General features: G+C 47.6%; 1 protein-coding gene across 5 annotated transcripts in view; it reads right to left on the minus strand.

The window, feature by feature from the left end:
- Positions 1–14,459, minus strand: part of LOC310841950 (uncharacterized protein C8orf74 homolog) — a 78,185-nt gene that overhangs the window by 5,093 nt on the left and 58,633 nt on the right. For all 5 annotated transcript variants that reach the window (XM_083733722.1, XM_083733720.1, XM_083733721.1 and 2 more), the window contains one exon: positions 728–1,128. In XM_083733722.1, coding sequence (XP_083589848.1) covers positions 728–1,128 — 401 coding nt within the window. The remainder of the gene's footprint in view (positions 1–727; positions 1,129–14,459) is intronic.

Genomic DNA, 14,459 nt, shown 5'->3' on the forward strand with positions numbered 1-14,459 from the left:
CACTGAGGTCCAGCTCCAAGGGCCTTTTGGCGGTTCCCTCCCTGCAAGAAGCGAAGTTACAGGGAACCAGGCAGAGGGCCTTCTCAGTGGTGGCACCCACCCTGTGGAGCGCCTCCCGTCAGATGTCAAGGAAATAAACAACTATCTGACTTTTAGAAGACATCTGAAGGCAGCCCTGTGTAGGGAAGCTTTTAATGTTTTATGTTTCATCGGGTTTTTAATCATCCGTTGGGAGCCGCCCAGAGTGACTGGGGAAACCCAGCCAGATGGGCGGGGTATAAATAAATTGTTGTTGTTGCTGTTGCTGCTGCTGCGATTTATTATTATTATTGATGCTATAGATTTATCTTTTTTGCAAACTGTTTTGAGGTGCCCTTGTTGTTTACACAATGCATGAATTTTATGGAGCAAGTAGTAATACAGTGGTACCTCGGGTTAAGTACTTAATTCGTTCCTGAGGTCCGTTCTTAACCTGAAACTGTTCTTAACCTGAAGCACCACTTTAACTAATGGGGCCTCCTGCTGCAGCCGCGCCGCCGAAGCACGATTTCTGTTCTCATTCTGAAGGAAAGTTCTTAACCTGAAGACTATTTCTGGGTTAGCGGAGTCTGTAACCTGAAGCATATGTAACCCGAGGTACCACTTTAAAAGAAATCAGTGCAGCTGGCTGCTGCGAGAAGAAGCTGCTACGATGGAGTCGGGAGTTAGGCTTTTGCCCCAAGCTCACCTCTTTCTCCAGGGTCGCCGTTTGCGTCCGGACGCTCCTGTAGACCTCCTCCAGCATGCTCTCCCTCTCTTTGCACAAGGTGGCCCTGATCCGCTCCATTTCAGCCTGCTTTTCCTCCTCCGCTGCAGAGACTGCTGCCAGCTGCTGCTGGTACTTCCAGGCCCTGATTTCCGTCCCCCTCCTCAGAGGCAGGGGCTTGGGGGGAGCGTAGACCTCCAGGCTGGCAAAGGTCTGGCAGCGGTCCCTCTCCTGCGCCAGGACAAACTGGTGCAGCCCGTAATGTTTGATGAAGGTGTTGTGGAAGTAATCGCAGACGGCACGCAGGTGGAAGTCCGGAAGAGTCACCCGGAAGGCAGCGAGCTTCTCCTGCAGGAGTTTGATGGCTTGTGAGACGGGCAGACCTGGCGTAGAAGGGAAGAAATTCTGTTTTTTGCATTTATACCCCACCTTTTTTCTCCCCTAAGGGGCTCAAGGCAGCATACAAAGTTCCTCCCCACCCCCCATTCAATTCCCCCCCTCTAATTTTTATTAAATGTTCTTTTTACATTTTAGAATATTCATTTAAACAACTGTTATGTACTGAGTTGAATAGGATCCAAAAGGCAGCAGTCTGATTGGTCCTAGAAGAATAGGATTCAGAATCCAGCAGTCTGATTGGTCCACAGGAGCCACCCAATCCAGCTCCAGGTGGAAGAAAATCCACAACCTGATTGGCCTACAGGTGAATCCCGGAATTAGCCAATCACGTGAGGCCCATTGTGTAAATAATGTATATAAAGCAGACATTCTGGGGGAACTTCCATTCCTCCTCACTACTATGAGCTGAATAAAGAGGATGAAATGCACACTTGACTTCGAGTATATTTCAACAACCTTAAAATGTTGATGACTTCCCTTCGTCTCTTTCCGTGGTTCATTTTGTGTAACATAAATCTAAAAGCCTTTTAAAACAGTCATATACTACACGTGCATTACAGGGAACTGTTTTAAACTCTCTTCACGTATAGAGTTGTTTTTAATCACTTTTTACGTGTTTTTCCCCCTGTGTCGTCGCCTTGAGATATTTCACAGGATGGGATCCTTGAATGAAATAAAATAAACCGACAGTATCCAGATTACGGATTTAATAAATAACATTGTGGTTTTTAATTCCTTTGTGGGGAGCTTAGAGCAGCTTACCTGTGCCTCTCAGGCTGGTTTCTCGGGCTGCAAAGACGATGATTTGATGTTTTGCTTATATCATTGTATTTTTTAAAAAAAATCACTGCGTATATCTGCTTTAAGCGGTCCGAGGTCACAGCCCCAAGCAGCTCACAATCGGAACTGGGTGCCAGAGAGGCGTCCACAGGAAAAAGTGTGTGGGAAAAGGGGCAGGAGGAAGGGGGGGGGAGAGGACGCGATGACACCCTTTTAGGGGGATAAGACAATGCGTTATATGTAGGGCTGCCTCTGGAGATGGTTGGGAAACTTCATGTTATGCACTGAAGTTTTCACCCTGGGCCAGCAGGGGGATACTGTAGATAGTTTTCACTCAGGTCCGCATATGCATATAAGGAATTGAAAGTGACGTTCAGTGATTGGATAGTTACAGAAAGTTGTTACAGTTGCGTTGTAGTGGAGCTCTATATAAGCGGGTTGGCTGAACCCTTCAGTTCAGTTCTGTTCTGGCCTATGAATAAACAAGAGCTGTCTGAAGAATCGCTGTGTCGTCTGATATGTACATCCACAACTTAACACTTCAGCCAGTGCAGATTTCAGCAGCCAAGTTGCTCACTAAAGCAAGACGGTCTGAGCATATTACACCGATCCTGGTCCAACTGCACTGGCTACCCATTAGTTTCCGGGTCCAATTCAAAGTGCTGGTTTTGACGTAGAAAGCCTTAAATGGCTCAGGACCGCAATACCTCAAGGACCACCTCTTTCCATCTGAACCTACCTGGAACCTGAGATCATCTTCTGAGGCCCTCCCTTGTGTGCCTCCTCCTCAAGAGGTCCAGAGGGTGGCAACATGAGAGCAGGGCCTTCTCTGTGGTGGCTCCTTGTCTGTGGAATGCTCTCCCCAGGGAAGTTCGCCTGGCGCCTTCATTATACACCTTAAAAACGTTCCTTTTTAACCAGGCCTTTGGTGGACCTGATTGACATCCTATACCCTTTTAAAATGTGGCTCTTTTCTTGGGGCAGGGTTATTGGGTTGTTGTTTTTATTCTGATTATATATATTGTGATCTTTTCTGTGAAATGCCCTGAGACCTCCGGGTATAGGGCAGTATATAAACTCAATAAATTAATAATAAATATAATGACAGAGTACTGTGGTACCTTGGTTCTCAAACTTAATCTGTTCCGGAAGTCCGTTCCAGAATGGATTAATCTGTTCTAGACTTTTAAAAACAACCCCTAAAACAGCAATTTAACATGAATTTTACTATCTAACAAGGTCATTGAGCCATAAAATGAAAGCAATATTCAATGTACTGTACTATAAAATAAAAAAGATAGTAGATGATTAAAAAAAAAAAAACCTTACGTGCACTGATGATAGACATTGTTTGGATGGGGGGGGCTTTTATCCATTTCTGTAGTCACACAATCAATCAATCAATCAATCAATCAGTAGCTGAACTGGGTTCCACACAGTCACAAAAACAAGTCACAGAAACGAAGTCACGAGCCAGAGTCACAAGTCAGTCCCATAAAATGAAGAAAAAATCACAGTCAAAAAACAGAAAAAGCCACATAAAGAAAAACTCAAAAAAATAGCAAAAAAATTAAGCTCCGAATATCACCTCTGTGTTGCATGAGTGCTTGGGACTCCACAGCCGACAGACTCAATGGGAAGCCTCTGATTAGTAGCAGGAGACTCAATTTACAAAGGGAACACACTCGACAGGAAGCGGAACATGTTCAGCTTCCAAGGCAAAGTTTACAAACCGGAACACCTACTTTTGGGTTTGCAGCCTTCTGTTTCCAAGTTGTTCATAAACTAAGCTGTTCTTAAACCAAGGTACCACTGTACAAGCCTTTCAAGACACAGAAGAAAAAGTGGGTTGTAAACAGGGAGCAGAAGAAAGAAAGACAAGGAAGACTGTGAGGAGAACCTGCTAGATGGCCCATCTTGTCCAGCATCCTTTTTTCACAGTGGTTTGTGGGAAACTTGCAAGCGGGACCTGAGCTCAAGACCAGCCCTCTCCCCTTTTGTGGTTTCTAGAAACTGGCGTTCAGAAGCACATTGCTGCCTCCAGCTGTGGAGACAGCGCATAGCCACTGTGGCTAGTAGCCATTGACAGCCTTCTCCTCCTCCATGAATTTGTCTAATCCTCTTTTAGAGCCTGCTAGGTTGGTGGCTGTTACGGAAAAATCTAGGTGTGAGGCTGCTGTCACCCAGCTGGTCAGGCAGAGCCCGCGGGTCCCTGCGGAATAAAATAAGGAGTCCAGCCACCAACCAGTGCATATAGCTGTAGGCCAAAGTTTATTGTGCAACAGGTTCAAAGAGGAATTTTGAACCCCCAAGGATGTGGTGACAAGGACTTTTAAAACTTTCCCACTATATCCCAGAATACAGTTCGTACAGCATCATTGCTACATCACTGACATGTCACAAAAGGGGAGGGGTAGACAGGGGTTAGGGACGCGGGTAGCGCTGTGGGTTAAATCACAGAGCCTAGGGCTTGCCGATCAGAAGGTCGGTGGTTCGAATCCCCGTGATGGGGTGAGCTCCCGTTGCTCGGTCCCTGCTCCTGCCAACCTAGCAGTTCGAAAGCACATCAAAATGCAAGTAGATAAATAGGTACCACTCTGGCGGGAAGGTAAACGGCATTTCCGTGCGCTGCTCTGGTTCGCCTGAAGCAGCTTACTCATGCTGGCCACGTGACCCAGAAGCTGTACGCCGGCTCCCTCGGCCAGTAAAGAGAGATGAGCGCCACAACCCCAGAGTCGGCCACGACGGGACCTAATGGTCGGGGTCCCTTTACCTTTACCTTTAGACAGGGGTTACACTAGTTTAACCTTGGCAAAAACATCCAGACAAGTCCTTGGTACAAGATTAGCATAAGCAGACATGTCAGGGCAAGACCCAGGTATAAGATGAGCATAGGCCAACACCTCTGAAGTCCCACCACCCAAAGTACAATAGAACTTCCTTTGCAAGTTTGGTGATGGGATTAGGCTTTCCTTGGCCAACAATCAGCTCAGCAATTGTCACCTCTGGCAACTTCCTGGAGCCGTTTTTCAAGGGGAAAATAGCTTTGGAATGGAGGAAACCGGCAAAGGAGCTGATTTTATATTATTTTTAAAGCTAGGTAACTTCCCTGAGCTGTCAAGTTGAAAGGATACATTCAGGCGTAATATTTGTAACATTTAACAACTTTAAAGATGTGACCCCCCCCCCATAATTTCCGTAACAGTGGCCATCGCTGACTCCTGTGGCAGGGAGGTCCGTAGTTCAGCTACGTGCTACACGAAGGAGGACTTTCTCTCATCTTGTCCTGAATCTCCCAACATTTGGCTCCATTGGATGTGCACGAGTTGTCAGTGTTGCAGGCAGGCCGGGGGCTTCTCTGGAAACCAGAGGAGGGAAGAGGGCTCTTGTGCTCAGATCCTGCCTCCAAGTGGCATCTGGTTGGCCACAGTAGGAACAGGATGCTAGACCAGTTGGGCCTTTGACCTGATCTAGGATGCACTTATTTTAAAGTGTGTGTGATTTTTATTAAATTTTCTGTTTTACACTTTAAAATATCCATTTGTTGTTGTTTAGTCGTTTAGTCGTGTCCGACTCTTCATGACCCCCTGGACCAGAGCACGCCGGGCACTTCTGTCTTCCACTGCCTCCCGCAGTTGGGTCAAACTCATGCTGGTACCCTGTGTGATGACCTTTGCCGGGAGAAATATGGGGGACTGTGTCCCTTGAAATCCTGCTCGGTCACCCAGCGGCTGTCAATACCATTGAACATGTTATTTTCCCAGAGCGGCTTCCCTGAATTAGGGGTGAGTGGTCCCAATCCTACAAGGATGGCCGTCTCCAGAGGGCGGTGCTTGGGGAGTGTTCTTCTATCCAATGGAGTCTCCGGTGTGGGGTTCCACAGGGTTCAATTTTACCCCCCCCCCCACTCCTGCTGTTTGACATCCACATGAAACTGCTGAGTGGGGCCACCTGGAGTCTCGGAGCGTGTTGCCAGCCACACCTTGATGATCCTCAGCTCTGCTTCTCCTTGACACCTGCAGGTGTGGCAGGGGGTGTGCTAGACTGAAGTCTGGCCTCAGCAATGGACTGGACGAGAGCCAACAAACATTTATGCTCAATCTGGGCAAGATTGAAGCACTATTAGTGGGTGGCTCCCTAGACAGGATGGGTAGGGTGCGGCCTGCTCCAGATAGGGTTACACTCTCTCTGAAGGAGCAGGGACATAGCTTGTGGGTATTTCTGGATCCACAAAAAAGCTCAGGTGACTTTGGTAGGGCAAAGAGCCTTCCATCAGCTTCGGCTGGTGGCCCAGCTACACTCCAATCTGGACGGGCATAGCCCAGTTTCTGGTGTCTATGTTCTGGCAGTCTTTGCATTAGTTTTCATGGAATCTTCTTCTTCTTCTTCTTCTTCTTCTTCTTCTTCTTCTTCTTCTTCTTCGGCGATCCCTTGTAGCCGAGTAAGATTGTCTTCCATAAACACGGTTTTAACACTGGGCCCATAAGTGACTGTGGAGGCCAATTCTGGATCCACACGTCCTTCCACAGTGGGGACATTGGTTTCTGGGTGGGAGTTGATCATGGTGAGGGTTTGCCAAGCGTGTCTTCCTCCGAGCACATTTCTCTTTTTCATCCTGAGTTCGAGCATCTTCAAAGCCTATGACACCTTTGGTAAAGGCTGTTCTCCAACTGGAGCATTCGCAGGCCATTGTTTCCCATTTATTGGTATTTATCCTACATTTTTTTTAAGATTTGCCTTGAGAGAGTCTTTAAACCTCTTTTGTTGACCACCGGCATTACACTTCCCATTTTTAAGTTTGGAATAGAGTAGTCGCTTTGGAAGACGATCATCAGGCATCCACACAACACGACCAGTCCAACGAAGTTGATGATGAAGAATCATTGCTTCGACACTGGTGATCTTTGCTCCTTCCAGTACACTGATATTAGTTTGCCTGTCTTCCCAAGCGATGTGTACAATTTTTCGGACATGGCATCTTTCGAGGAGTTGGAGATGGTGTTTATGGTCCCCATTTCACAAGCATACAGTAAATGGAATCATAGACCTGTACAGCCAGAAGGGACCCAAAGGGCCATTAAATTCAACCCTTTGCAATGCAGGCAAAACTTTGTACTTACGCTTGTGCAGAAGACCATGGGGTCTGGTGTGTCAGACGACCCATCTCCATCACTGGCTGGCAGTGGGAGTGGCAGGAAGAATCTCAAACTCCTACCACTTGCCCGCATTGTTGTTGTTTAGTCGTTTAGTCGTGTCTGACTCTTCATGACCCCATGGACCAGAGCACGCTAGGGACTTCTGTCTTACACTGTGTCCCGCAGTTGGGTCAAACTCATGCTGGGAGCTTCGAGAACCCTGTCCCACCATCTCGTCCTCTGTCCTCCCCTTCTCCTTGTGCCCTCCATCTTTCCCAACATCAGGGTCTTTTCCAGGGAGTCTTCTCTTCTCATGAGTGGCCAAAGTCTTGGAGCCTCAGCTTCAGGATCTGTCCTTCCAGTGAGCACTCAGGGCTGATTTCCTTCAGAATGGAGAGTTTGATCTTCTTGCAGTCCACGGGACTCTCAAGAGTCTCCTCCAGCACCAGAATTCAAAAGCATCCATTCTTCGGCGATCAGCCTTCTTTATGGTCCAGCTCTCACTTCCATACATCACTATTGGGAAAACCATAGCTTTTACTATACGGACCTTTGTTGGCAAGGTGATGTCTCTACTTTGCCCGCATTACTCCCAAATATTTCCATCTGTGCAGAGGTCGAACATCTGCAGAAGAACTCGAGGTGTCTCAAGAGGACAGCAGACATCTGGGAGCCAGTATTTGAACAACATAGCAATTAATACTGAGCAATATTTATCTAATGGGATACTACAGCTGACATCATTTATTATCTCTCCCATTTTATATTTAAGGCTCTTGTCTCAGGGCGGGTGGCGATGAGAGATCCTTGTTCCTTTCGGCTATTGTTTAGAGAGCGACGTTGAGTCAATAAGGTGGAGCTGTAGGGATCCCAATAAATATGGATTTGGGATTATATTGGCTGCAGAGAGAAGAAGGCGGCTGCCTTCTGTCCGCAAGGCTCGAAACAAATCAAGAGTTTGAGAAATGGTCTCAAGGCAAACAATGAGACGGTCATTTTCACAGCTTCTTCTTCCCTGTCCTTGCTTTTCTGATGCACTGGTAGCGCCAATCATTTCGCTTGACAGGAAAGAGCAGGCAAATGAACCTCTGCTCGTTTTAGATGCCTAACCTAAAGCTTATCTTGTCCACAATCACGAAAAAAGAATAATATTGGAGAACAGATTCCACTAAATGTAAAATACTGCAGCTTCACCAATTTTAGGCTGGCTCAGAAGTGTTTGGAATATTCATGCTTTTTGAGAAGTTTTGCTTCAGGGAACAGAATGATTAGATTACTTTAAAACTGATTCTTTGCAACATTGCCATCGTCCCCAATAGCTGTAGCATTACTTGGAATAACAAGTTTCAGGACGAAACAGCAAAGAGTCTTGTGACACCTGAAAGGCTAGCAAATTTATTATGGCACTTTCGTGGGCTTTATGCCTACTTCATCAGATTCATGGGTTGTTATCCTGAATTACACACACAAACACACACAGTTATGGGGTGTGTGCAACTGTACACGGTGGGTTCAGAAGGAAATGAAAGGCAGAAAATTATAGGTGGTGATAATTACCTTATAATAAGGGCCATTAAAAAACAGTTGTTGATAACGCAGACATCTTGGCATCGGTAAATCAATTAAGGCATGAAGTGTGATTAAAATCGATTATGCTGATTCAATACACAAGGGAACCTCTTGCTCTGGTGCACATCCAATGACTTTATGCTGCAATGTGACTTTGTAGATCCTTAGTTCAGTGACCTTAAGGTCAGCTGCAGAATATTTTGGGAGGCTGAAATGTCCGCTTCCCTGATTATTAGTATTATATAAATTATGAGGGACATGGGTGGCACCGTGGTCTAAACCACTGAGCCTCTTGGGCTTGTTGATTGGAAGGTTGGAGGTTCAAATCCCCGCGATGGGGGAAATTCCCGTTGCTCTGGTCCCAGCTCTTACCAACCTAGCAATTCGGAAGCACACCAGTGCAAGTAAATAAATAGGTACCACTGCGGTGGGAAGGTAAATGGTGTTTCCATGCACTCTGGTTTCCGTCACAGTGTCCTGTTGCACCAGAAGCGGTTTAGTCCTGCTGGCCACATGACCTGGAAAGCTGTCTGGACAAACGCTGGCTCGCTTGGCCTGAAAGCGAGATGAGCACCACAACCCCACAGTCGCCTTTAACTGTAACTAACTGTCAGGGGTCCTTTACCTTTACCTATTGAGTGGAACCTCTACCTGCGACCATAATCCATTCTGGAGGTCTGTCCGGAGGTCGAAACGGGTCGCTGGGAGAGGTGCCATTGTGCACAGGCATGGGCGGCAATTGCTGCTTCTGTGCATGCGCGAATGGCGATCACCGCTCCTGCACATGTGCAACCAGCGGCAAACCCACCAGTTACTTCTGGGTTTGCCGCGGACATTGGGTGAAATGGATGCAAGCGTCCAGGAGTCCTTTACCTTATAAATAATTCTATTAAATTTTATTAAATTCGCATCATCCGAAGATCCTAGGGCAGTTCACAACAGAAAAAGCCGTGTTGTTTTAATTTGTGTGAGCTACCTTGAGTCTTGGTCTTGAGGAAATGCAAGACATAAAAAAATACCTCAGGAGTGGAGTCCCTAAGGAGGTTGGATGGTGCCTTGCACCACTGGTGGAAAAAGGGGGGTGCAGTGGGGGGTGGTCCGCCCCATGTGTCATCCCTGAACGGGGTGACATCACCACTGCCACCGCCCGCCCCCCGAGACACGCTCCGGCACACGCCCATGGGATGCGTGCCGCCACCAGTGCACCCCTCTGGCACATGCGCCACCACTGCCACACACCACTGGGATGCTTCCCGCTGCCAGCGCACGCCTATGGGCCGCTCTGAGTGCCAGAATAGCTAGCTCCACCTCTGTCTTGTACACCTCCTTCCAGCAACTCCTTTGGACTGCGAGGCCAAGAGGGGTCTTGTTATCCGAGCAGCCCAGGACCTTCAGACACACTGACCAGGCTTGTCTATGGTCACTTTGGTGCTGCAGATGCAGCATTTGACTTCATCCCTGGAGGCTCACTGCATTGTCTCTCGAGACATGTGGGTACCAAATAAATCTATCTACCTATGTATTGATCATCTATCTATCTCCTGCCTTTTTTACCCAACAGGGACTCCAGGGACCTTACAGATACAAGAAGAAGAGGAAGAGGAAGAGGAAGAAGAAGAGGAAGAAGAAGAAGAAGAAGAAGAAGAAGAAGAGGAAGAAGAGGAGGAAGAAGAAGAAGAAGAAGAAGAAGAAGAAGAAGAAGAAGAAGAAGAAGAACAACAACAACAACAACAACAACAACAACAACAACAACAACAACAATAATTCTGGTTCAGTCGGCAGAGCCTCTTAACCTCAGGTTGTGGGTTCGAGTCCCATGTTGAGTGAAAGATTCCTGCATTGCAGGGGGTTGGACTAGATGACTCTGGGGTTCCCTTCCAACTCTGTGGTTCTATGGTGAAACAATACACAACCCAGAACCTTATTATTATTATTATTATTATTATTATTATTATTATTATTATTTATACCCCATCCTCCCCAGCCAAGACCTCAGGGCAGCTAACACCAGGTATAAAAACAATTGATTGAAATACAACTTAAAAAACAAGATTGAAATACAACATTAAAATACAGCCTCATTTCCGTAGAAACTCAAATCACAAACTTTTTGGAGATGAAAACATCAAATCTTCACCAAGGCCAACTATCCAAACTGGTCCTACATGGGCCAGAAAAAAGCCAGAGAAGTCCCCAAGTAGGAGTTCCATCACAGAAGGAGAAAAGGAAAAGGAAAGAGGGGAAGGGGATCAAGTTGATTCCACGCCAAAGGCCACGTGGAACAACTCTGTCTTTGACATCCACACGGCTCAAAACACAAAGAATCAAACAGCAGGCGAAATTTGCACCAGAATGCTGAGAGGACTTTCAGAAAGGATTGAAGAGAGAATCACAAACTGGCACGGAAACGTGAAGAAAACCAAGCTGAAGGTTGCTAAAGCGAGAAACGGAAACGGGAGGGTTCTCCCGCCCCAACCGATCTCTCACCGACAAGACGCCTCTTGTCGTTCCCCTTCAGCACCTCGGAGGCATCCCACCTATGAGGACATCACAGGTCTTTCCTCCAGGAATTGGCCTGGTTCCCACTTGAACAAAGCCCTCCCCTTGAGAGCCGCCAATCACAATTCCCACCAGGGTGAGTCGAGGAAGCAGCACGCTGTTTGTGGGCTCCTTTGGAAATCTGGGGAGGGGATGGAAATACCCGGCAGATGCTGAAAATGAGAGCCACACAGGGACACCTAGGAGTCAACTCCCAGGGGCCGAGGGGTCTTCAGAAGAGAAGAAGAAGAGTTTGGACTTGGTATCCCACCTTTCACTCCCCTTAAGGAGTCTCAAAGTGGCTATCCATCTCCTTTCCCTTCCTCCCCCACAACAAACACTCTGTGAGGTGAGTAGGGCTGAGAGATTTCCGAGAAGTGTGACTAGCCCAAGGTCACCCAGCAGCTGCATGTGGAGGAGCGGGGAAGCGAACCCGGTTCCCCAGATTACGAGTCTACCGCTCTTAACCACTACACCATGCTTAAGCTTCAGGATCCTTGATCCTGGAGAGGTCCCAGAAGTGACTGCTTAAAAAAAAAAAAAAAATGGGTCTAGTAGACCCAACTTGAGTTCAAGCTAATTTTTTGTTGGATATATTTCAACAATCCCAAAGTTTGAGGCTCAGTAGCACAGATGTTGGAAAGGTGGAATATCATGGTAAGTTGTTCTGCTGTGGCTAATGTACCCCCCGATCAAGAAAGCATTTGAGGAGGTTAGGGGGCCCCAAAGTTGATGGGTATTGCCATTCGAATGGTGTGTGTGTCGTGCCATGTGATCAATTATGTGGCCTCAGGATTACCTGGCTCCCCCAATATTTCATTCTAGTTGCCATCCCTGCCAGGCAGCGAACTGGCATCAGGGGTTGGGAACACCTCTCCTGAGTGCTTGCTGTTCTTCTTGGCTGTCTCCAGGGTCATATCTGGGCAGAGTCGAAAGAACCGGCTTGGGATGTGGGACCTGTCCCCTCACCATCAACTTGCCTGTTTAGTGGTACCTCTGGATGCGAACGGGATCCGTTCCGGAGCACCATTCGCATCCTGAAGCGAACGCAACCTGCGTCCGCACATCTGCGCAGGTCGTGATTCACCACCTCCACACATGTGTGTGACGTCATTTTGAGCGTCTGCGCATGCGCGAGCGGTGGAACACAGAAGTAACGCACTCTATTAGAGCGCAACCCGAGAATGCTTAACCCGAAGCTACTTCAACCCGAGGTACGGCTGGACACTCAGATGATCCTCAAAGTCCCTCCTCTGATTGCTTAGTACAGTGGTACCTTGGTTCTCAAACGCCTTGGTACTCAAACAACTTGGAACCCAAACACTGCAAACCCGGAAGTAAGTGTTCCGGTTTGCAAACTTTTTCTGGAAGCCAAACTCACTACATTTTTTTTAAGTGTTACACTTCCGATTTGAGTGCCACACTTCCGTTTTGAATGTTACTCTGAGGTCTATTTTGTTTTTGCGGCTTTTTTGCTCCGTGACAACCAGTTCAGCTACTGATTGATTGATTGATTGATTGTGTGACTGCAGCACATTGTTTATTGCTTTCATTTTATGGATCAATGGTTTCGTTAGATAGTAAAATTGAGTAGAATGTGTCCTTTTATTTAAAATGCATCTCTGGGTTATTTGGGGGCATAGGAATTCGTTCATTCCCCCCCCCCTCGAATATAGTCCGGCCCCCCACAAGGTCTGAGGGACAGTGGACCGGCCCCCTGCTGAAAAAGTTTGCTGACCCCTGTATTTAAGTACCCGTCTCATCTTCCACCTCCATCACAGAAGCTGCACTGCTTGTGAACATTCCACTGCTGACACCTTCCTCCTCCAAAAGGATATTGTAGAGTTGAATAAGGTTTGGGAAAGGGCGAAAGATCTGGGGCAGATAAAAGAAAGTCCCTCTTCTGTGCAGTTGAACTGTGGAACTCGCTGCCACAGGAGGCAGTGATGGCCGCCATCTTGGATGGCTTTAAAAAAAGAGAAAGGATTGGACAAATTCATGGAGGAGAAGAGGGCTGTGAGGTACTGTAGGTGAGGCTGAGAGGCAGTGAATGAACCAAAGTCACACCAAGCGAGCTTCATGGCCCAGTAGGGATTTCAACCCAGGTCTTGCAGGTCCTTGTCCCACACTCTAACCACTATACCTCCTGGCCTATTTTCCAGGCACAGTCCCGATTTACAGAAGCCATCCTGGTTTCTGATCTGATCCCAGAATGTTCCTTAGGACATTCCGATTTTCATTAGAGAAATGTCGGAGGGCATAGCCCCACACTGGTGGAAACAACGGGCTCTTGTGCTCGGATCCTGCACATGTCCCACGGGCATCTGGTTGCCCACGGCGAGAAGAGGATGCTGGACCAAGATGGACCATTGGCCTGATCCTGCAAGACTCTTTCTATGCTCTTAAGCAGCCAAAACAAACCGGCCATAAGTCACGATTCTTTCCAACAGAACACCATTGCCCTTCACTTCGAAGCGTTTTGCCTTTGACTCTCTCTTGTCAGGAGAATATTTCCTGTCTTTCTTTCTCTCTCTCTCTTTGGAAATGTGGAGGTATGGGTGTCTTAGAACGGACAGCCAACAATTGCCTGAGGAAAGGGGGTCAGTAGAGAGAGAAGAGTCTGCCAGCCGCAAGAGCAACAGCCAGGCCTCTTTAACTCCCAGCCAAATCCCCATTAACAGGATCTAGTCTCTTAAGCTGGGAAATGTGAAGGCTTGTTTGTTTGCCTTGATCTGCAGAGTTTGAGGATGACACTCTTGCAAACAGAGAGTGTGCAGGGTAAAGGTGACCCAAAGGACATCTCCCCACCTCCCCTGAGCATTGCAAAAGTGCGTTCGAGGGCCTAAATGTCCCTACCGAGGGACTGGGAAGGAATTTGGCTTCGCTTGCCACTGCCATGCCCATCTCAAAACCACGTGCAAACAAAACGTTGCAGTTCTCTTGATTTTAAGATGTTCCCCAACAGAGAGGTAAAAGGACCCCTGGACGGTTAAGTCCAGTCTAAGGCGACTATGGGGTTATGGCACTCATCTCGCTTTCAGGCTAAGGGAGACGGCGTTTGTCTGCAGACAGCTTTCCGGGTCGTGTGTGCAACAGGAAGCCACATTCCACAGATCCCCAGAGAGAGGCAGCCAGCACCCTCAAATGCCCCCAAACTCCCTTCTTTTTCTTTGAGGAGAAAGCCCAGCCCCTTGCCCCCCTCCACCTCCTCCTCCTCCTCCTCCTGCTCCTCCTCCTTCTTCTTCTTCCTTATTTGGCGATCCCTCGTAGCCAAGTAAGATTGTCTTCCATGA

Source organism: Podarcis gaigeae (genome assembly GCF_964106915.1).
Source record: "Podarcis gaigeae genome assembly, chromosome: 3".
Lineage (NCBI taxonomy): Eukaryota > Metazoa > Chordata > Lepidosauria > Squamata > Lacertidae > Podarcis > Podarcis gaigeae.